Source organism: Sarcophilus harrisii, chromosome 4 (assembly GCF_902635505.1).
Source record: "Sarcophilus harrisii chromosome 4, mSarHar1.11, whole genome shotgun sequence".
NCBI lineage: Eukaryota > Metazoa > Chordata > Mammalia > Dasyuromorphia > Dasyuridae > Sarcophilus > Sarcophilus harrisii.
The window spans coordinates 106,603,821-106,626,918 of record NC_045429.1 but is presented as its reverse complement, the minus strand read 5'-3'; the positions used below and the strand labels follow the sequence as shown (position 1 = coordinate 106,626,918).

The window sequence follows — 23,098 nt, the reverse complement described above, 5'->3', positions numbered from 1 at the left end:
TTGCCTTAGCTTGCTGTTCTCTTAACCTTAAGACTATTCAACTTGATTTTTAAACCTGTATTTGCCAGTTTAATAACTAAAAAAAAAGTTTAATTTCCTCATCCAATCACATTGAGGATAATACATGCAGAACATACAATTTGTTACATTTATTAGAGGTGTCAACATGTCATTTATTTTTTTAAATAAGCAGAAAAATACTTTGGTGATTTCTTAGAAGTTACCAAAGTTATTTAGTTTTCAAAATGTTTCACCCTGAAATGAACAAAAATGGCAATTTTAGTTATTTTGATGTTTTTCCTTAATATAAAGTTTCACAGTAAAAAGATTTTAATTTGTTCACGTGGTGCTAAATTATATAAAAATAGAAGACACAGACTTCTTTAAATTTTTAATCCTTTGATTAAGCAGCAAGCATATCACTCTTTTAGGCCAAACACTGCTTTAACCAAAAAAAAAAAAAAAAAAAAGAGAGAGAGAGAGAGAAAAAAGAAAAAAAAAAGAAAAAAGAGAAAGAAGAAAAAAGGGAGGATGGGAGTGGGGGAAGACGTGCAAAGTATTTACATAATATGCAAAGCACACGATAAAAAAGACATTTCACTATATACATTTGTCATGTTACTACTGAAGCTAAGATTTCCCTACTATGTGCTCTAATGTATGTAAATCAAATTGTAGCACATCCCTCAGATACAGCACCTTGGCCCAAGTCTGGGAAAGAACAGATTTTAACTGAATCACGAAGTACTAAAAGCTTGATAGATGCTGGTGTTGACCAACTTTACTGACACACCCCACAGACTGTATACTGAAGTTCTATTGACAAGAGACAAGACAAAAAAGGTTGCAAAGGTATAGTGTGCACATTTGTGAGAGTCAATCTAAATACTTAAAAAAAAAATACTTTAGATACCTTTCCTTAAGATACTGTAACTGTCTCCAATAGTTATTTTAAGTTCAAAATGCTCTAAGTGGATTTTTGAAAATTAAGAATTTGGAGACGGGTTAGATTTCATATGGTTTTTCTAAGAAGTCAGGAATATATTTAGTTATTCCAATAGTCAAAAACTGGCACTACTTGAAAAAGTTATAGTATTTGGGAAAACTGCTTCTAAGTAAACTTTAAAGACCCATGTTAAAGGTGGTAGTACCTTTCAGCATCAAAACCAATCAGGAAAATTTAGACTGGCTTCAAGGCATTGAAGAACCCAATGGGTTAATTTTCCAATATATCAGGAAAAATCAGCTCTCTATAATATAAGGGTTATTAGGAATTGTTTTTGGATCAGCTAAAGAAATTCTGCTATGAGAATGCACTTAAGGCTAAAAAATTAGAAATTTAACCTTAAATTTCACTATATCCACAAAGCCCATCCCTTTTCAATGTCATGATTCCAATAATGAATTCAAAATTTCTATATCAAAACTGTGACTGCTGAAACACTATCTTTCATCACATGGTGCTACAGAGCACTTAGCAGGTACTTGATAATTACATAATGATTGGAAAAGGTTACAGATAGTGGTGCCTTAACAAAGGCTCTCAGCACTTCTATTTTAGTTAACAGCACAATTAATGAACATACTCGATATATCTTTAGATATCATATATCAAATTCTTAATTTTTAAACAAATAATTTTGATGATTAAATCCTAGACAAAGCTCATGTGCTGCAAGAACACTCACAAATGTATCCAAATAGCACATTGGAGATTGATCAATAAAACATTAAAGATAAAACATGTGAAATGAGAGGGGGGCGATTTTTAGTTCAGAAAACCCAAATTTCAAAAAGATAACTTTTCATAGCCACCACCTTCACATAATTAATAAAATGACACTCTCTTCTATAGCTTCCAAATAGTAGCTGTTATATGCAACTATTGGTTTAAAGCATGTAGCATTTAACAACTTAGGAAAAAAATGTTCTTAAAATAATTTGTCTTAAAAGGAATTAAACAAAGACAGTATACTTTAACAGATTATACCCTCATTCTTAAATGAAAAGTAAAAGGAATCAGTTCAATACTGGTAGTAAGCTCTCTTACTGTAGATGATGGGCCAATAACCTTTATATGAGGAATTGAACTTTGTATTAAGACCCAACATCACTTAAGAGGGATAAATTCAGTACATTCTTTGTGGCTTCATGTAATTGCTTTGCAATTGATTAAATTGCTTTCTTTCAAAGGAATGCATAGATATATACATATAGACACATACATATATATATATATCCTAAATTTCCATTAGAAAGAATGCAATGTCTTTTGGAGGAAAAAAAAAAGGTCAAGCTGCTGCATTTTTTAAAAGGTGCATTGAATTGTACTATTTCTTATAGAACATTTGCCAAAAACTGAAATGCAGGCTATTAATTCTTTCACTCCTAACATAGGAAAATATTTTTTAAAAAATTAAACTGAGAAAGCAAACAAAAAAAGCCAAACTCCACATTAATTTCAAAGTCTATGGAGTTTTCACAATTTCTAAATAGACATATTCTTGTACTATGAACTTTGAATATAAAGAGATTGGAATATAAAGAACTCCAGTAAAATAAATACAGTAAAAATTAAACAACCTCGGTGCACAGAACACAATCTTTTTTTTTTTTTTCCTTTTGTGGGAAATTTCCTTGAACAAATATTCATAGAAAAAAGGGCTAATTGGAGGCTTCACGTTGTGTATTATTTTAGTCTGGTGCACTGAAAAATTTTGTAGATGTTCACTTATGTTGTTTCATTACAACATATATTGACTTGCAGCCTCACTCTGAAACTTTCTGCTTCAATATAAGAAAGGTTTTCCCCTTCCTCTCTTTTTCAACAGCCAGATGAACGCTGGCATTCTGGTGGGACTAGAAGTTACTGCAGCTCTGTCCAACTTCATTTCCTTAGTGCATTGAAGACTGTGAGTCTGTCTGAATTCCAATCAGTGAAGGTGGCTGTTGGCCACCGACTGTCGACAAAACTGGTCTTGGGTTTAGACGGGGAGGCATGGAATTAGCAGGGCGAATGAGAGGTGGGGGAGGCTGATTGAGAGTTGGCCGAGGTTGAATGAAGCGGGCCTGCTGCTGGAGTGGTGGAGGCTGCCGATGGAGAGCTGGGGCAGCAGGAAGTGTTGGACGAAGCAGTGGTGGAGGCTGGTTCAGAGTAGCAATGGGGGCTGCTGGAGTTGGAGTGGAAGCTGGGGCAGGAGGTGATGGGCCCAGAGACTGGGTGGCTTGAATGGTCTGTGCCTACAGGAAAGGAAACAAATATCTTCATGAGATCCTGGTCCCTGCAGAGCTCAATGAAATATAGTTTGGGTTGTCACAGAGAATACAAAAAACATAATACCTGCATTTGTTGGAAGCGCAAGTTTTATGTATTTATTTTTAAAATAAATTCAAAACAAACAAACAAAAGCAATGAAGCTACCAGGCAAGCATCTTTATTAGTAAACAAATTTTAACAGAGGAAATAAAAATAAGACTATGAAAGAACAATACACTCTCCAATCTTCCAGAATCAGCTCTCTGCATGTTATGACTCAACAGTCACGAGAAATGTACCACTGAGTAAGTGTATTGTCATCCTTTCATGCTCATTTGCCATCCCCTGATAAATTAACCTTATGATACACCACACGAAATGCTATTCCTCAACTCATATTAGCTCAGATCTCATAGACAAACACACCTCCTCTTCTTCATCAGTGCTCTTTCCTGAGGGCCCATTAGAAGCACCTTTTGTCTCCTCCCCTAAGGTAGAAGCATCACCATTAGAAGCCTGGGTTCCTTGTTCTGCTTCCCACTCCTGCAATACCTCCTCTAAGTTAAACCGACGCCTGTAGTTTACAAAGAAGTTCTTCACTTGGCCAACAGTCTTGTTGCCAATTACATCTGCAATAGCTTGAAAATCTTTACCATATTTGCGGACACCTGGAAGGCAAAGTAAATAATACACCTGTGAAGGAACAATCAATAAGGAAAGTTTTGTGTACTATACACATCATGCACACATACAAGATACCAGTGTTGATAAATCTGATTTGTTAAGCCAGGGTCACAGGATGAACATTTTTGTTATTTAACTTTGAGCCAGCTACTTGCCTTCTACTAAACATTCACAACTTACCAGTCTTTAAATATTTTTATCTAATCCTCTCCCTTGAGCTTCCAACTGCAGTCCATTTACCATAAAACACTGAATTCTTTGCTCCATTGTCAATGTCACATTCACTTTTACCCCTAACGGGGATAAAAGGCCTGGACAGTCAGCTAAATCTGAGCAACATTATAGACAAACTTGGATAGGAATAGGCTACTTTATCTTACTTAAAAGAAAACTGAACAGCTAGCTAGAATTTTCCTCCTAGAAAATAATTTATGTTTTTATTTTATTGTACACTAATTTTTTTGGTATTTTACTTTATTGTACACTAGTATTTGCTGATACCATTGGGGTATTATGAAAAAAAAGAAAAAGGTGTATGTGTCATGTAAAATGTGAAGGCTTGTTGTTATAATAAAAAGCATTTAATTAAATCATTGTACTAAATTATGAACAATGTCACAATGTCAACAACCACAATATTGAAGGTAAGACAAACATCCAAGCAAATTTGTAGACTATGCCCATAAAGGATTCCTAGGTATAAAATTTAAGATAATAATTTTGATTACTGCTCACTTTGTGGTCTTTGCAATTATACATGGGAATGCCACTAACAGATTTTTTAAAAATAGGCTACTATATATGTGTATAGTAAAGTGTATTTTTCCATTAAAGAAAAATTAAAATTTATCCATTTAAAAATATTTTGCTGGGTTCTCATCAATTATTTTTCTAGCGTTATCTACTACTAAGTAACTTTATCTTTTTTATTTTATTATTATTATCTTTCAAAACATTTTTTTTTTATGAATCATGTTGGGAGAGAAAAATCAGAAAATAAGGGAAAAGAAAAAAAAAAGAAAAAAGAAGTGAACATAATAGTACGTGTTGATTTACATTCAATCTCCATAGTTCTTTTTCTGGATGCAGATGACGTTTTCTATCCAAAGTTTATTGGGGTTGCCTTGGAGGAAACTTCATCTTTTAAAAATTAAGTTCAGAGAACCAGGAGAACATTGTACACAGCAATAGCAATATTCAGTGAAGAACTGTGAATGACTTGGCTATTCTCAGAAATAAATATGATCCAAGACACTCCCAAAGGACTAATGAAGTTTATTATCTGCCTCCAGAAAAAGAAGTGATGTTGTTGGAATAAAGACTAAAGCATGATAATTTCATTTTCTTATTTTTTTTCTTTTATTTGGGTCTTCTCGTATAAATTGACTAAGATGGAAATATTATACATAATTGTACATATATAACGTATCTGTTTACCATCTAACGAAGGGGGAAGGTTAAGGTAAGAAAGTAGCATTTGGAACTCAAAACTTAAATAATAATATTTAAAAGAAATAAGTTCATTATATTATTTTATTTTTTTCTCAATTACATATTATGACAATATTTAGGATTCATTTTTACAAAATTTTAAGTTCCAAATTTTTCTCCTTCCCTTCTCTCTCCCTTTCTATCAAAATGCTAGGCAATGTGATATAGATTAAATATGTGCTATGTAGAACGTGTCATACTAATCACAGTTGTAAAAAAGAAACAGATCAAAATGGGAAAAAAAAACCCTATGAAAAAGAATAAAGTGGAAAAAAAATAATTTGATCTGCATTTTAGAATCCATCAGTTATTTATCTGAATGTAGACAGTATTTTCCTTCCTGAATCCTTTGAACTCAGATCATTGTATTGCTGAAAAGAACAGAGTCATTCATAGTGGATCATTCCACAATGTTGCTGATACTGTTTACAATGTTTTCCTAGTTCCACTCATTTAACTTTGCATTAGTTTGTACAAGTCTTCCTGTTCATCATTTCTTATTGCAAAGTAGTATTTCATTACATTCATAGACTACATCTTTTTTAGCCATTCCCCAACTGATATCCCCTTAATTTACATTGTTTTGCCACCACGAAAAAGACTGCTATACATATTTTGCACATGCAGATCCCTTCCCCTTTTTTATGAGCTTTTTGGGATAAAGACCTCATATCACTACATCATTTTAAAGATGGAAGCTTCATGAAGAAGGGCATTTAGTTCAAGTTGGGGGGGGGGGAAATCAGATATTTTGGTCTCCTTACTTGGTAGCCACTATGATAGGGAGTCAGAACTTCAGTAATAAAAGAGGCAAGAATGAAAGCAATAAAAATCAAGCTGTAAGGGCTTATTAATCCAACATAAGCAAAAATTGGGCATAAGTGAAAAATGAAACTAAGTTCATTATGCATGAAAGAGAATAAAATAAGCTCTTGATGTGTTGTCTGTTTATCTTTTAGTCACGTCTGACTTTTTGTGACTCTGTGGACCACACTGTCCGTGGTGGTTTACTTGGCAAAGATGCTGGAGTGGTTTGTCATTTCCTTTCCCAGTGAATTAAGGCAAACAGGGGTCAAGTGACTTGCCTAGGATCACAGTTAATAAACATCAGAGATCAAATTTGAACTCAGGTCCCACATCCAGTACTCTAAACACTATGCCATTTAACTATCCAGATTCTTAATACTGTAGTGTTATACCACATTGTTCTCAACAGCAGTGGCATAAAATACTTCATGAAAGAACTGGAACTTTGTGGCTTCATTCTCTATTATGTATTTCCTTATTGTACATGGCATGCATACATATATATATATATATATCTACACATGTAAATGTGTCAATATATATTATATATATATATAGAGAGAGAGTTTAGGGTTTGAGAACTATACATTTTAGCAATTTCTAAAATAGAAACGGGAGAAAATACATAATGAAAAGTTGCTATTTATCACATTGCTTTAACTTTTTGTTAAAATAAGATTTGAGTTCCCTTAATTTCCATCAACTGATTTGTTAGAATCCCTTGACAATATAGATCTGGCATAATGTAGTCTCCACTAGTGTTTTATTCAGTAATAAAATCATGAAGTGAATGATTATTATACATGTATATATACTGCTACCACTTAATGGCCATGCAAAGCATTTATTTGAAAAAATGGTTGATGGCTTTTGTTTTTACATCACTATTTATAAATATATCTCTCTCCCTCCTTCACCCGTTTCTTCTAACAAAAAAAATGCAACTGAGTCTGATAGTGTTTTTACTACTAGATCTTCTCTTCCCTACCTTCTGCAAAAAAGGCAGGTGCATATTCTCATTTCTTCAATGTACTTTAATAAAGGTTATATATCAGTGCCACTTTTATAAGTAAACATAGAGGTAGTTATATAAAAAGTGGCTACCAATTAGAAGCTAGTTACATTTTCCTGAATTTGTAACTTTGTTACTAGGTAGTCCTAACCTCCAATAGAGGGGAGGTCAAGATTCCTGACAAGAGAATATACTAATTGTTAGAATTTTGAGAGCCATAACCAGGCAAAAAATCTTTCTGTATTTTAAGAACTGTTTCATGAATTCAGGACTATAACCCAAGGTCTGCTGACTATCAGCCTGGTTAATATCACTACCAAAATATCAACTATTCATACACAAAACCAAACTTGATTATACACCAGAGTCAAATTTCACTAAACCACTGATTAACTTTTTTATTTCTTTCCCTTTAAACAACTTCTTTAAGCTTTCAAAGCCCAAAGACAGAGCTGCTTGTTCACATTAGTAGTTCGAGATTCTCACAACACTTTATGTTTATGGGTAAACTGGGTTTAAGGGGGGTAAATTTCCCCAGGTATAAGGTAAAGAATTTCCATGTTCCCCCTCTCCCCTACATATTAGTCTCTCCCTACTTTCATGGTAAATTCTAATGATATCACAGTTTTTCTAAATGTCTTATTATGGCCGAGTCTGTAGTGATCAATGTAACACTTGACTACCTTTTAGCAAAGGAAAAAAATGAGTCAAATAAACTTCTTACATAAGGCTTACATAAGGCTTCCTTCTGTTTCCCTTCCCAGACCCTGCTAAATCATTAATGAACTAAAATGGAAATGACTTTGTAGTTTTCACCATGCATGCTCCGTAGCACGTTTTATTCACAAAATGAAACTGAACTCTGAACTTACATTTAGAAGAAACCCGAAGATTCCAGGTTCAATAATGTCTAAGTGGGATTAGACTATAAATTTCTCCTGGTCAATGACCCTCTCATATCTCGAAGACCAATCTTTTCCTAACTGCTTCTTGCTTTTCCATCCCTATTAGGACAGGCTGCTCAGGTATAAAAAGTTGCCATGTGTCTTCACCAAGAAAATATAAATTTGTTGAGTAAAGTGAGTATTTCAATTTTTGTTTTTCTATTCCCTGTTTCTAGCATAGTGCAAAATTAAATAGAATGTACTACTCTGCTTAATAGGGTAAGCCAAATAGGATATTAGGAACAAAAAGCTGGAGCAGCTCAGCTCCTAGTTTGTACCAGTCAAGGAGCCACCCTTTAATGTCAAAATATTGATCAGAGTGTGTGATCTCTGTATCTGCTCAGGAAAACAAACAAAATGTTTTAATTAACAACATTTGGACATTATAAGCATAAAACTTCTACCAATTTGGCTGAGATGGTTTCTCAGTTCAACCTGCCACTTATAGAACAAACAGATATACTATCTATAGCTACTGGAAAAAAATGTACACAACACTAAAACAAATTATAAGCATGTCAAGGGCTAATAGGATTAAGCATTTGTTTTCTATCTTTGAATTTTAAAAATTCATCTTTTATAGGGATGAGGAGGTTCTCTTGAAGGATGAAGATACCCACATCCATATTTTTATGTTATTGTTAATCAACAAAATATCATTGATTAATAAAAATCACAGTATAAATTACTTAAGGTGAAAATATCCTTTGTACTAATAAAGCAACTCAAAAGGTATATATTTGGTTCTTAAAAAAAATTTTTGCTTTGTTCTAGACTGGCGATGAAGAAATTTTCTCCTACTGCAGAGCTGCAATGATTTTTACTAGTCAAAGCTTTAAATAATTGTTTTGGGATACCAAATGATTATATGACTTGCTCAGGGTCATACAGCCAGTATTTGCCAAAGGCAAGTATTAAACCCAAACTCTCTCGATTCTAAGGCCAGCGCTCTCTGTACTCCTTGCCTTGCTATCCTATATAAAATCATATTGCTGCTGCTGGTTGTGCTTCATTCTTGAAATGGAAAAATGACATCAAGAGGTTAATGTCTAGCTTTTCCTATGAATGAATGAGTGGGTCAGAGGTACACAAAATAGTCTTTAATAAAATCATACCCAAACACAGAATGTTTTCAAGTAAGATTCAGTAAGTAAGATTTAAAAAAAAAAATAATATAACATTTCATTTCATTATGCCCTTCAGTAGTGTTTTAAAAACACATTTCATGAATTCTTATTTTAATAAAGATTTAAAATACATACATATGAGAGATCTTTTTTCCCCTTTAACTTTCTGTCACCTAATAGCAAATTTGCAGGCTACTGGGTCTTGAAGTTGTCAATATTGATTATATAACTCTTAACAATGATGTCTGTTTTGTGAAAAATAACCTGACATTCTTGAAGGCCTGATCCTTTTCATCTGGGTGTTAACCCTTTCCATATTCTATTACAAAAACTTCAAAGTTCTTGGTCCCTTTTTTAAGGATAGCTTTGTTAAATCAAGAACAATTTAAGAGAGAAAGTAAGTGAGAGAGAGAGGTGTAGAGAAACAAGAGACCTGGATTTGGAGTCAGAAGAAGTGGCATCACACCTGTGCTAATACTTTCTGCTTGTGTGACTTTGGGCAAGCTATGTTCCCATCTCTGGGTCTCATTTCCTTATTTCTACAATAAATGTGTTGGCAAATATGTTATAGTCTCATTCTAGCTCTACATCTCATGCTCCTAAAAAACATGTGAAAAAGCACTAGTTGTATAGAGATCTACATTATGTTTTATCTGGTAATCTATCTCAGGGAAGTCTGCAGCCTCTTTAGATAGTTGTGCCTTTCTGTCTCCCTTCTGATCTTTTTATATATTGTTTCTAGATTTCTCTCTTACCACTATCAAAATTGTCTCCTTTTTTGTTTGTACTGGAGTACGTTTTTTTTTTTTTTTTTTAATTTAAAGACAACAGTACTACTGGGTTCAAGGTCACAGTAAGTGGAAAGGAAAAAAAATTGCTAGGTCAGCGACAATTTCCTTTAAAAAGCTCAAAAAATAACATTTAACACAAATCATTTGCCTCTGGAACAAGGTTGACTACTTTGCCCTATGCATTTTATTGGGAGTATACAGGAGAGAAAATATTAAAAATTAACGATGATCTCTTCATGGAACACAAAAATGTTGTTGGGGTTCAATTTCAAATTATACTATAAAAAATATTAGTTGGGAAGGAGGGCTAGAAAACACAGTCTTCCCAGAGAAAGACAGGTATAATTAACTGTATATGTGCTCTCCAATTTCAGGCTGGATGACAGAGCTCAGTGAATAACAACTGACATGCAAGGAGAGACACTTTTCAGAATGCCCCTGAAATAGCACTATGCTAAGTGCTGCACATAGGCAGTCTTATCTCCCTGTGTTTTTTCAATCTCATTTCTTTAGGAAGTTAAAATGATCAGGAAACAACAGGATTTATAGTATGGCCTCACTTAAGAGCATAATTTATGTTACATTTTAATGTTTTTCCATTTCAGGATTAACAATTTATGACTCACTAAAGATACTATTATTTTTATAGAAATAAAAAATATTTATACTTAATACATTACTTCCAAAACAGATTTCAACTTAAAAGTTTAAAATTGAGAAGGTATATGAAATTTTCATTATTTAAATATAAATTTCAGACTCAGAGTTATCTTCAAAAGTTTTGTACAACTGATCAAAAAGAACTGCAAGAGAGTAGTATTTTATCTCCCAACTGGAGTGCAACAATTACAAGGAAAATAGCTTTATGTTTCAGAAAAAAAAAAGAACATTTAAAGGAGGCCTGGACACTGGAACAAGTTACACAGGCTAGGGAATATTTATTCTTGGAAATATCATTAACCTGATTGAATTTTCCACCTTTAAGATTGCACACTTTGTCATCGGTAATGACTTGAAAATATTGTTAGTATCTTAGGCAGATTGTTTTATGGTTGTTTCAACCTTTTAATTTATTATATTCATAAATTATAATTAAAGAATCCTTAAATTCCCAGATTTGTTCTTGAAATTATGATAAAGGGATATAAAAATATAAGTGGGAAGCAATCCGCTTTGATTTTATTTGTGCAAAATCTTTTAAAATTTTAACATAAAATATTATTTATCTTCTCTCCTACTCCTTGTCTGGTTATAAGTTCCCTTCAAAATCATGTAAATTTTAACTTTTCATTCTAATTTCTTTTTGTGGTATGATTTTATAATACTGATATCTATCCAGTTGGAATTTATCTTGGAATAAAGAAGATACTACTGATATAACTTCTATTTTATCTAATCCTATAAAATATTATTCTGACAACTTGATATACATAGTACCCAATCAGTATTCAAAGCTGCAGTGAGTCATCTGAAGATCATCAAAAGGGTGAAAAGATTCTTAGACCATACCTATAACCACTGGTGAAAGGGCTAGAGGATACTAAGAGAAAAGAAAACCAGCAGAGCAAAGATAGCTGCAGAGTTGTCATATGGGAAAAAGATTTGATTTGTTCTACTTGAATCCAAGGGTCAGAATCAAGAGCACGGAATTAAACTGCAGAGAGGCAGATTTTAGCTCAATGTATGAAAAACTGCCCAACAGTGTTGTCTAGAAGTGGAAAGAGTTGATTGGGAAGTTGGCTAAGATTTTTCTTTGTTAGTGGTCTTTAACCATTTGGTGAGATGACAGAGGGTTGACTAGACTGTGAGAACTTACTATGTGAAGAAAAAAAAAGAAGCTTAATTGCCACAGACTAAGACAAACATTCTCACATAATAGGAGTAAATGTGGAGAGACCATATAGGATATTCTCTTCCTATGGGACAAATGGAATGATAATGAACATCAGAGATAATTCAGAGACCTTACTTATTGTTATGGGCCAGAACTTGAAACAAGGTGCTAAGTCAGTGGAATTGATAGAGACAATAGTTGTTTAGCATGGTGCTTAACAGTTCTCTAGCTCAGTATATGTAGCTGGATACTTATAGTTCTACAAGATTCGGACAAACTCAGTCAGAATCAGAACTAGGGAAGACAGAGACCATGGTGTTGGTCCTCCTGCTTCCTCCACAGAAACCAAGACACATTCAGGAGGACCTCAAGAAGCTGGCCTGGGTCTCAGGCAAGGAGACAATAAAGGATTTGAACACCTGGCTGTTCATGTGGTGATTACTCTAAACTGAAACGAAGGCTGCTCCCAGAAAGGCTGCTTTAGGAAACCGAACCAAAGAGAACTTTAAAACTTATAGTTTCTTTGTCTTGGAAATGACAAACAAAATGATTAATAATGGATATACAAGATGAATAAAGAGTTGATAATTTATGCCTTTAAAGAATTTCAGTCACTTGACAAAGTTGAAGTACATCCTTGAGTACTTAAAAACTGGGTGATGGCTAAACCACTCTATTTGAAAAATCTTAAAAAATGAGGGAAGATATTGCAAGATTGAAGGGCAAATGTCCAGATTTTCAGAAGAGGATAGAATATGACTTAATGAACATGACTTTTCCTGAGATTTCTGGAAAAATTACAGAACAAATCATTGAAGAGATCACTGGTGAATAAGCACAGAAGGAAGGAGTAATTACACGAGCCATCAAGTTTTCATCAAGAACAGGCTTCATTTTCTTTTCAGATGGAATCACTAAGACAAATGAGAGGAACTTGTTGGTCTCGGGACTCCTTTATACTTGTAAACACATAGAACCATGCTGCCAACCTTCACCTAAATGAGGGTTATACCTTTCAATATTTGCCATTTTGGAAATTAAAATATCTCAGTATTATTAATAGTTTTAACTTCAAGGACCACCTGAAAAGGCTCAGAGTTGGCCAGGGGCCTCTCCTGGAGAGCTATGGACCTAGATCATATACTTCAGATTTAAAGCTAGAGGAGACTTCAGAGGTCATACAGACCAACTTCTTCCATTTACAGATAATGAAACTGACCACTTAGGTGACAAGTTCAAGCTTACTCAGAGCCAAAATCTGAATTGACTCACTCAATTCCATCAGTGGATTGTTCGAAAGCTTTTTGGCAAAGGACTTCATTATTTTGGTGGAGAGGTGGAGACCATTATATTTGGTGGATAAAAGATATGGTCTAAAAGATTATGAGATTAAATTGACAGAACTGGTAGAATGGCTGAAATCAAACTGTAATTATTAAAGCACTGTTTTATATGAACATAGCAGAGAGTCTCCCATGAAATACCACTAAATTGAAAGAAACAGCTAGCATCATGGATAACAAATATCAGTATCCAAAATGACCTTGACAGGTTAGTGAGTAAATTAAAAATGAAATATGATATGTATAAGAGTAAGGAAAGTCTTAATACAAGTATAAAAAAATCAACATTACCAGTACAAGATGTGGGAAGGATTGTTAAAAAAGCAACTGTTTTGAAAAAAGAACTGGGAGTTAAGGGACTGAAAGTTCAGTGAGTCTGCAGGATGATTTTAGCCAAAAAAGGTAATGTAATCTTGAACTGTATTAAGAGAGGCATAGTTTCCAGGAATACAGAAATAATCCCACTGCACTCTGTCTTATTTAAACTTCATCACTTTAAGGAGAACATTGACAAGCTGGAAAGTGTCCACAGAAGGAGGAGTGTGGAATGATAGTTGTCTTTGGGGCTGTCTGGTGAAGGAAGAATTAGTTCTTCTGATAGAAGGTACAAGGAGGCCAATTTTGGCTTGAAGTCAGGAAAAACTTCTTAATGATTAGAACCATCCAAAGTACATGGCCTACCTCCAAAGGTAGGTAATTCTCTCTCCTTGATAATCCTCAAGTAGAGGCTGATTACCTGACAGTGAAGATTCCTTCAGGGTACAGGTGGGATTAGATGGCTTCTCAGATGTCAAATTCTGTGCTTCAGTCACAGGAAAAGTTGGGTTCAAGCCCTGCTTCTTATATCGATTAGCTGTTTGAATCTGGGCCTGTCACTTAAGTGCTCAATGTATGTCACTGGCGCCTTTTAAGACTTAGGCTGCAGAGCAGGTATCACTTTCTACTGGTAAGGGGAATATCCTCATTAAGAGTTCCCTATACTAATGAAATCATAGACTTAGTACGTACACACACACACACACGCACACACACAAACACACACATACACACTCACATTCAATGTGTTCATTATCTCTAGAGTATCTTATGAATTTAAGAAATATATGCTTGCTTTGAAAATGAAGACTTCTAAGGATAAGCATAAATATACACAGATCTGTCTCTTCTCCCTCAATTTTCATCTCTTAAAACAAAAAATTAACTACAGCATAAAATAATCTTAACAATTTAAAAATGTTTATTATAATATAGTTGTAAAATTGCTATTTTTTGTTCTTGAATAAATATCAATTTTGAGATAGTTATAAGGAATATGCAAGGATTAATTCAATAATTTTAGGAAAAATAAAAGCTATTTCTATTTTATAATCCTTATATTTAAATTTAATGCTTAACAGAATAAGTACCTTTTGATGTTTTCTAATGAAATCTTTTTAAGCTTTTTAAAATTAATTATAATCTATATAATCAAATCTTGATGATCTTCATAACAAGTTATGGCATGAATAAACCAAATATGTACATCTGGCTTTAGAATATATTTTAATAATGGTTTTTAACTATAGGTGTGTAGATCACCTAGGAGTTATCTTTTAGATAAGACAATTTAGTTAAATGGTAAATACCTATCTTGGAAAGATTGTCTGGGTTTTCACCACTAAATCGCCTTCCTTTTCCTAGCTTTATCTTGGGACTCTTTGGTATCTATTTTAAGTATGTATCATGGCTAAGAGGAATATTGAAATAAATAAAGCTGTCCTCTTTGTAAATTTCCTGAATATCTGGCTCACAATTTTTCTGGGCTAAGAAAGGTAATTTTACATTTGAGTTTAAGTAGTCTGGCCTTTTTAGGTAACATGGATAAAGTAAACTATATGCAAATACTTCCAAAACTCTATTATACTCTAATATTAACAAATATTTGAAAACAAAATTTATTTCAGATGTACACAAGCAAACAAATGATCAAAGTATGGTTTAAATGATTACTGTAATTATTTTTGAACCAGATTATAAATAAAGAATAATTTACTATACTTCCATAAAACAAACAAAAGAATCCCAACCCAAATAGCTTCTAAATTTTGCTCCAGTTTGTGGTATCATGAAAAATAATAACAATAAATTGGTTCCATTTCTTAAGAAACAGTCACTTTAGATAGTTTCTGTCTCTCCTAAGAGAATAAAATGAAGACATATTGACTTCAACAGCATATTACTAGGCTTAAAACTTATTTTTAAGAAAACTATTTAGAATAAAGTTGTAAATCTTTTCCTTAATTCTATAACAATCGATTCACCTGGTTATTAAAACAGTAATAAAACTTTGTCTTTTCATAGATGGTAATAGTGGGTAGCACATTCTACATACAAAGATATTCACACTACTGATATCTCATCACCAGGCACATGAGCTAGGTACAGATGACACTACTATTAAATTAGGCAGTTAGCAGAAAAAACTTCTTGTTGATTACATGGACATTTTAGGTATTTCAGAGGGATTTACAAGAACATGCAAACCTTAAAAACATTCACAACCTTTGGCAAACTGCTGGTGTATTTTATACTAACTTAAGGGTTGTTTAAAAGCTGAAATTAAAAGGATTCAAGGTGCTCATAAAATACATGATGACCTCATGTATAGCTGATAATCATAAAAATTTTACCTACTATTTATTTACATGATGTTTTAAGGTTTGCATAACACTTCAGACTTCTCGTGATTCTTACAATAACTCAATGAGGTAAATATCGGACTAATAAAATGTTAATTTCAAGTGACATTAAATTATGTGAATCCTTCATTTTTTTCTTTGAATACATCAACTTTAGGATTATGCCTGGTGCACCTACTTAGATTGATTTTTTTTTTCTTTTGGTCACAGCAGCCAACTTTGAGCAAATCAGGACTTTGTACAAAATTCAATGGATACTATCACAAATAAGATGTGGAAGGAAGATTTCAAAAAGGATAATCAGAATAATATACATAAAATGAAACTTAGTACTAGTCTGTGCTAAGGCTCCTATCCAGTGACTTCTACTTGTTCCCTTCTTTATCAGGGACCAGGTCAATATAATGATTTTTAAGTAAATGAATTCTAAAGGTCCAGGATTCAATTCTTAAGATGCTTTAAATTATGATTTATGGGAAAAAAACAAGCTTTACGTAAATAACAACATCTATTCAAAATAATTTCTTCGATAAAGTTAGATATTATCATGATTTGAAATAGAGATAGTCACTGTGAATGGTGAGACTTATTAAGACAAATGACCAAATTCCAAGTTCAAAACAAAACAAAATACAAATACAACAGCTATTTAACATGTGTGCTCAGCTTTCTCTAAAAGGATTCTAACAGTTTTGGAAGATGAATGAATAAAGTTTATTTATGTGATTAATTTAACTTGTAAATGTTGGTACTTTTTTTTTTTTTTTTTTTTTTTAATATATTCCAACTGTATGTGACAAATACACTGGGATCGCCAGTCAAAAACCTGAATTTGGACTAGGAACAACTGCAGTTCACAAGCATAGTAACCAGCTCTTAACTCTGACTGGGTAAAGATGAAAGACATTCTTAGGAAATCCTTCTACATCAACCAAGACCTCAGAAATAGTGGTTCAAGTTATTTTTGGCTAAGAAATAGCTGGGTGGGTCAGTGGAATGACTGACACCTCCATGTGACAGAGATTCCCATTGTGTCACCACACTGGCCTGTTCCAGCTCTCCCTAATCCAAGTCCATGGTCATCAAACAGTAAGTCTTCAGTTACCTTTTTTAAAATCTGAGAAATGCTTGCAAAAACCATATTAGATTCTCTAATGAATCTTAGGAAATACTAAAAGATGGGCTCATAAAGCAGGCATTGCCAGAGATGTGTGTGCATATGCTAGATTGATTCTAAGTACTAAAGTAAGATAAAATTATGATCAGACAATATCCTTCACCTAAATTAGACTTAGAAAAAACATTGTGGTTAGCAGGTCCTGGTGACACACAAAATCACTGGATAAATAACATTTTTAGAAAAATTTATATTTAAAGTCCAGAGATAATAGCTTCTAATTTATCTGTGATTATTCAAAATACAAAAGGATTCTGTTTTATGAAAGAATTTGAAATGATTCTTTTAACAATCATCTTCCTTACAGTACTTAAAATTGTAATATGGATGTTAGAAATCAGTTAAAAAATAATTTTCCAGTAACATTTCTATACGTTAGTACCTAAATTATTTTGCTTTGTTGTAATATGGATTTAAAAAATTAGTTTAAAAATAACTTTCCAGTAACTCATCTATTAAACAAAGTATACACATATATATGTATAGTAAACATTTTAGTCCCTAAATTATTTTATTTTATTTTTTTTTATAAAATGAAGAAATACTAACATATAAATAAATCAGAGAAATAGGCAACATATCACAGTTCAAATGTACTTTCACTGTACTTTTTAAAAAAATGAATGCAAAATGAATGAACTCAGTTGTAGGAAGGAAGAAGCAGAATATATGACATGTGGAATAACTTGCCCCTGACTGCCATCACTAAAGTTTTATTTTTATATTGTATGCTGAAAGTGTGCTACATACTGTTCTGGGCAAAAAGAGGCACACAGGCTTAGTCCATGAGTCAGAGGCACATCCAGAAGTAAAATACAGAACTTCTGGTCATCGGATCTGTATTATATAAACACAAAAGCCCTTTTGATCCATTCTGAAGAAAGGGAAAGACTGTGGTGGTTATCTTTCATGCCAAGTTAAAGATAATAATTATGAATAACAATAACTGCTTATCTTTAATATACCTTGCACTGCTAGAAGCTGCTCCTCTGTGGTCCAACGGGCATTAATTTTCTGATTTGACTACAAAATTAAAGAGAAGTTTCCTAATGAGGACATGAAGAAAGACATTTCCAAAGTGCTTATTTTTAACTTTTATCATAGACATAAGATTTCTATAAGTCTTAATTTTAAGATATTCCTTATAAAAGGAATTAAGATACTTTTAAGTTACTTTTTACCCACCTTCAAAGGGAAATGTGTTAACTTGAAGATTTTGAGTCAAAATCTGTGTAGCAATAATTGACATTAAAGCTTGAGAAAATCTATTAGGTTACCCTCCCTAGTTACTAGTTACTAGTTTTCCATTATATAGTTCAAAAATTATTTTTAGCCTATTTTTAAAATGTCTCAAGTGCTGGATTCTTAGACTTACCAAGTGTCAGTCAAATTGGTTTTCCTGATATTTATTCTAAACTTATCTTTACCTAATGGAAATAATGTTCCATATTAGTCAAGAAAATCAACATAATCCTACAGACCAGATTTAACAGGGCTATAGGAAGTTAAAAAAAAACAAAAAACCCAACAACTTCTAAGTCCTAATCCTTTAATTCCAGAATACATTATGCATTACCCAAAATTAAGAACAGATTTTTTTCAAGATAGTAAACATTTTTCAATGGCTTCCTTATGGTTTTATATATATGTATGTATATTTCACCTGTATGTGGTCTTTAATTTACTCAGCAATACAACATAGACCTAATTAGTGCATGTCTGCTGACTAGCTAAAGGAGCTTTGGTGGTATTCACCAGGGCAGAAAGTAGTCCTGAGGTAGCACTGAGAACTCCTAAGCACTAAGAATTCCAAGAGGTCCTGTGCTGTACCACTGTCTGGTCCCTCTCTGCCAAAGCAGAAAGAGAAACTTCCTCTGAAAAGAATATATGGACAGTGTTCATACCCTTTATCACCTCCTGCCTAGCACCAGGAGCCTCTGGAGGGAGTCAATTAAGATAAGTTCATGCCAACTTCTTCACTTTAGTACAGATTAATTTCATGGTTGGTATGGCCCTTCACAAGAAGCAATTTTAACGATTCTAAGAATGGCAAAGGGAGGAAAAATAGAGGAGAGAAGAGGAGAAAAATAAGAAAAAGGGGGAAGGCTTGTAGGAAAAAGTAAAATCCTCAAACAAGAGACAAGATTGATTTTGGGCAGAAGGGGGGCAAGGAGTAGAAACCAAATCATGTCAAATGGTAAAAGTCATTAAGCTCAAGACTAAGTAATTAGGGTTCAGAAGAACAGAAGGGACAAAAGGCAGAAAGTAGAATAAAATAGGAGAAAGGAAGATAAGAGATGTAGCAGCAGTTAAAGTGATAGAAAATTGAGGCAGAGGAAAGGGAAGAAAACTAAATGAAGGAGAAAGAAAAAAAAGGCATGAGGAAGAAGTTAGAAGGTTGCACAATGGCACCAGTTAAAAAGAAGAGTGTCTAGAAAGGGAACAGGAGGTAATACTACTTGGGAGCAGGAAGGAGAGATCCTGTAGTAGATCAAAGGGAAACAATATAACTAGGGAAGAAAGGAGAATGGTTGAGGAGAAAAACTGACAAATGATTTACAGAACAACCAGAGATTTCCTGGAAGTTAATATATTATTATTAACATTATGTTTGTATAGTTTTGAAATTTAAATCAAAATAATACAAGGGTCCAGTTTTTCAAATCTGAAACTTTTTTTATCCTTAGCTTGGTATTCCCACCAGAAATAGGCTCTTAAATAATGAATCATTCTTTGAAATACTAGCATTTTTAAAATGATCATTTCACTAGAGATAGGCATTCAACTTGCCATTTCACTGCTATGAAGAAACTACCTCTACTACTACTGCAGGTTGCCACCTTTTTAGAGTTGCCTGAAGACTGAGATATTGGATGCCTTACGTAAAGTCACACACCAGGATGTGTCAAAGGTAGGACTTGAATCCAGGTCTTCTTGGCTTTAAGGTTAGTTCTCTATCAATTATGCTGGGCTATGTTTCAAAATTTTTTCAACCAAACATACTTTTCATTGAAAGAAATTTATTTTCTCTGTCCTTTCCATATCCTTCTACTCCCAAATAGCTTGCTTTTGCTTACTCCTTCTGTGCTATCACCATTTCCTAAATCTATCAGGATAAATTATTTTGATCATCATTTGGTTCCTTCCTCTTTTTTCCTCCCCATCTATTAGATCCCAATCTGTTTACAAAGTCATTAGAATCGGTAGTTGACAGTCTTTGAAGTCAGACAACCACTTTTTTGAAGTCTTTCTACCCATATAGCTTTCAGTGGGCTTCAAGTCAGGATGACGTGGGCTCAAATCCAATCTCTAACACTTACTAGCTACTTGACCTTTGCTAAGTAACCATCTCTGTATGCCTCCATTAACTCCCCAGGACTTATTTTCTACGTCACAGATAGTCTGGGATCTCCTCAGGGAGAGGGAGTTAGCAGACCAAGAGCAAAAATGCTCCTTCCCAAATATCCATACATTTCCAACACCTTATACAGAACTAAATGCATGACAGACATTTCATATCTGCTGAATTTGAAATCTTACTTATTTTTCCTCTAAGATGCCTCTGGAGTCCCCATTTTCTCCATTCTACAATACTGCTATCTTGGTTCTATGACATCATTAATGTTAACAAATACTTTGAAAATTTATGGGATATCTATCACAACACTGAAGGGAAAAGCGTAAGGACCATGAAAAAACTAAAAGAACAGAAGAGCTTTATATCCAAGGTCACACAGCTAAAAAGTGATATCATTTTAAAGTTCCTAAAACAGTCCTTTAGGAGGTCACTCTCATGTTCACAAAAATGTCTTTCCTCCCTAAAAGTCTGTTTTCTGCATCTCTTCAACTTTCTCTGATCAGTGAGGCTCATCTACTTCATGCCTACCCCATACAAGTTTTTGTTTCTGAATTAATCCTGACTTTCAAAGCATAGCTCGGACGCTCCCTTCCCCTCAAAGCCTTTATAACCTACTAGCTCCAGTCTTGCAAGGGTCTATTCCCACAGAGCTTCTATTTAAGGTTCTGATTATGATTATGGTGGATGGTGCAAAAGATAAAGTCCTAGACCTGAAGTCAAGAAGACCTGGGATCAAACACTTATTAGGTTTGGGAAGTCATTTAACCTCTATTTGCCTCAATTTCCCCATCTGTAAAATGGGGATAAATAACAACTACTATCCATTCCCACATCCTTTTCCCCCATGCAGGTTGTTGTGAGGATCAAATGAGATAATAATTAATAAGTATTTAGCACAGTGCCTGGCATGTAGTAAGTACTATTTACTAATTATTATTAATTTGACCATTATCTAGCTATGTGACTTAGGACAAATCATCGTACTTTTTTTTTGAGCAATAGGAATGATTTTATGTCATATATTAAAATTAATCTTATTATATACTCTGGATATTTTCACTCCACTATGATAGAGTGAAGAGAGAACTTAAGTGTTGGGAAGACAGTACATTTTTCAACTGTCAATAAAACTTTAAGTGGCAGAAGGGGATAACCTTTGTTGGTAGGTGTTTCCTTACTAAGTGAGTCCTATATCAATGAAATCATAGAGCTAGTCCATAAACAAAACCTAAAGACACTTTCTCCCTGAAATAATTTGGTGGGACATAATTCTGAAGCACTGAATTCTGCAACTCTCATCCAAATACTCTTTATTTTTAACTTTGGAGTCTAGAAAAATCTTATTAGAATGAGATGAACAAGCATATTCGTTTCAGATGCACATGAGTTTCTTAAATACTCATTAATACTGTCTTCTCTAGGAAGATTATGACAAAAAGTATTCACATTTCCATTTTACAAAATAAAAAAAAATCCCATTTAAAGACTGTTTCTGGTGAAAAAAATAAGAATCTAGGTTTGAAAAAGAATTAGGAGCCTTAAATATTCAAAATGCCAACTAATTTTACCTCTAATATCTCTATGTTGTTCCCCCCAAATGTGGCTTCACACTTTAAAAATTTTCCTTTAAAAGAATGCAAAAGGGCTCTTTAAAAAAAGGGGGGGGGGAAATCCAGCAAAAGTATCTATAATTTTTAGTTACATCCCCCAATCACGATATGCACAATAATTTAGGGCTTCCTTCCCTCAGTTAAACATATCAGGCTTCTTTTTCCTTTTATATGCTATAAATCCATACAAGAAGTAGGCAGACAGTGAGAACCAAGAAAGCATTATTTGTATTCCTAATGCTCTTCTTACATTTCTCCTGTCCAATATATGTCTTTCTTTGTTGCAACTTTCCCTCTAGATTTCTTGGTTAATAAGAACAGAGAGGAAAAAAAGGGATTCTACTTAAAGTATGATCCAACTAAAAGGATGGTTTGATTAATTTTAAGTTAATATTCACATTTTATGACTCAGAGGATAGATAATGGATAAAAAACATCGACGTTTCAAAATATCCATGGCATATAAAACATTAACCTGATTATATGACAAACAACTAATTGAAAGTAACAAGGGTTCACTATATTAAAGACGACACTCATTTTTTTTTTAAATCAACATACCTCAGGAGGCTTGAATTCTTCAATTCCCCCTTCCATTTTCTGTTTAAGTGCACTGTTTACTTGCTTAGCATTTTGAACCTTGAATACACACACACACACACACACCAAAAAAAAAATTATATGAATTGGCTAGCTGACAATTAACTGAACATATGAGCACCCAAAATGTGAAAAGACTATATGAAATCACCTATGTAGCCAGAACCTTTATTGTTTACGAATTTCTTTGAAGGAGAGGCAGGAATCTCTATCAAGATTACACATATACAGCATCATATGCAGATGATCAATCTGTTGTTGCTTACAAAAAGCCAGTGAAGCAAATTTTCTAGCAGTGAAAATGAATTTTTGGTGGTCTATTCATACTCTCACCTGGTACCTCTGATGATTATAAGCAAGCATATGTTTATCATAATAAAAGGAAA

The 23,098-nt window shown here is 33.4% G+C and overlaps 1 protein-coding gene across 5 annotated transcripts in view; it reads right to left on the bottom strand.

The window, feature by feature from the left end:
• Window positions 1–382: 382 nt before the first annotated feature.
• Window positions 383–23,098, bottom strand: part of RCOR3 (REST corepressor 3) — a 49,498-nt gene continuing 26,782 nt past the window's right edge. For 4 of the 5 annotated variants that reach the window (XM_031937315.1, XM_031937314.1, XM_031937316.1 and 1 more), the window contains 4 exons: window positions 22,674–22,751; window positions 18,110–18,167; window positions 3,683–3,924; window positions 383–3,240 (listed from right to left, as the gene is read on the bottom strand). In XM_031937315.1, coding sequence (XP_031793175.1) covers window positions 2,896–3,240; window positions 3,683–3,924; window positions 18,110–18,167; window positions 22,674–22,751 — 723 coding nt within the window. In that variant the 3' untranslated portion in view covers window positions 383–2,895. The remainder of the gene's footprint in view (window positions 3,241–3,682; window positions 3,925–18,109; window positions 18,168–22,673; window positions 22,752–23,098) is intronic. The other variant, XM_031937317.1, reaches the window with a different exon arrangement.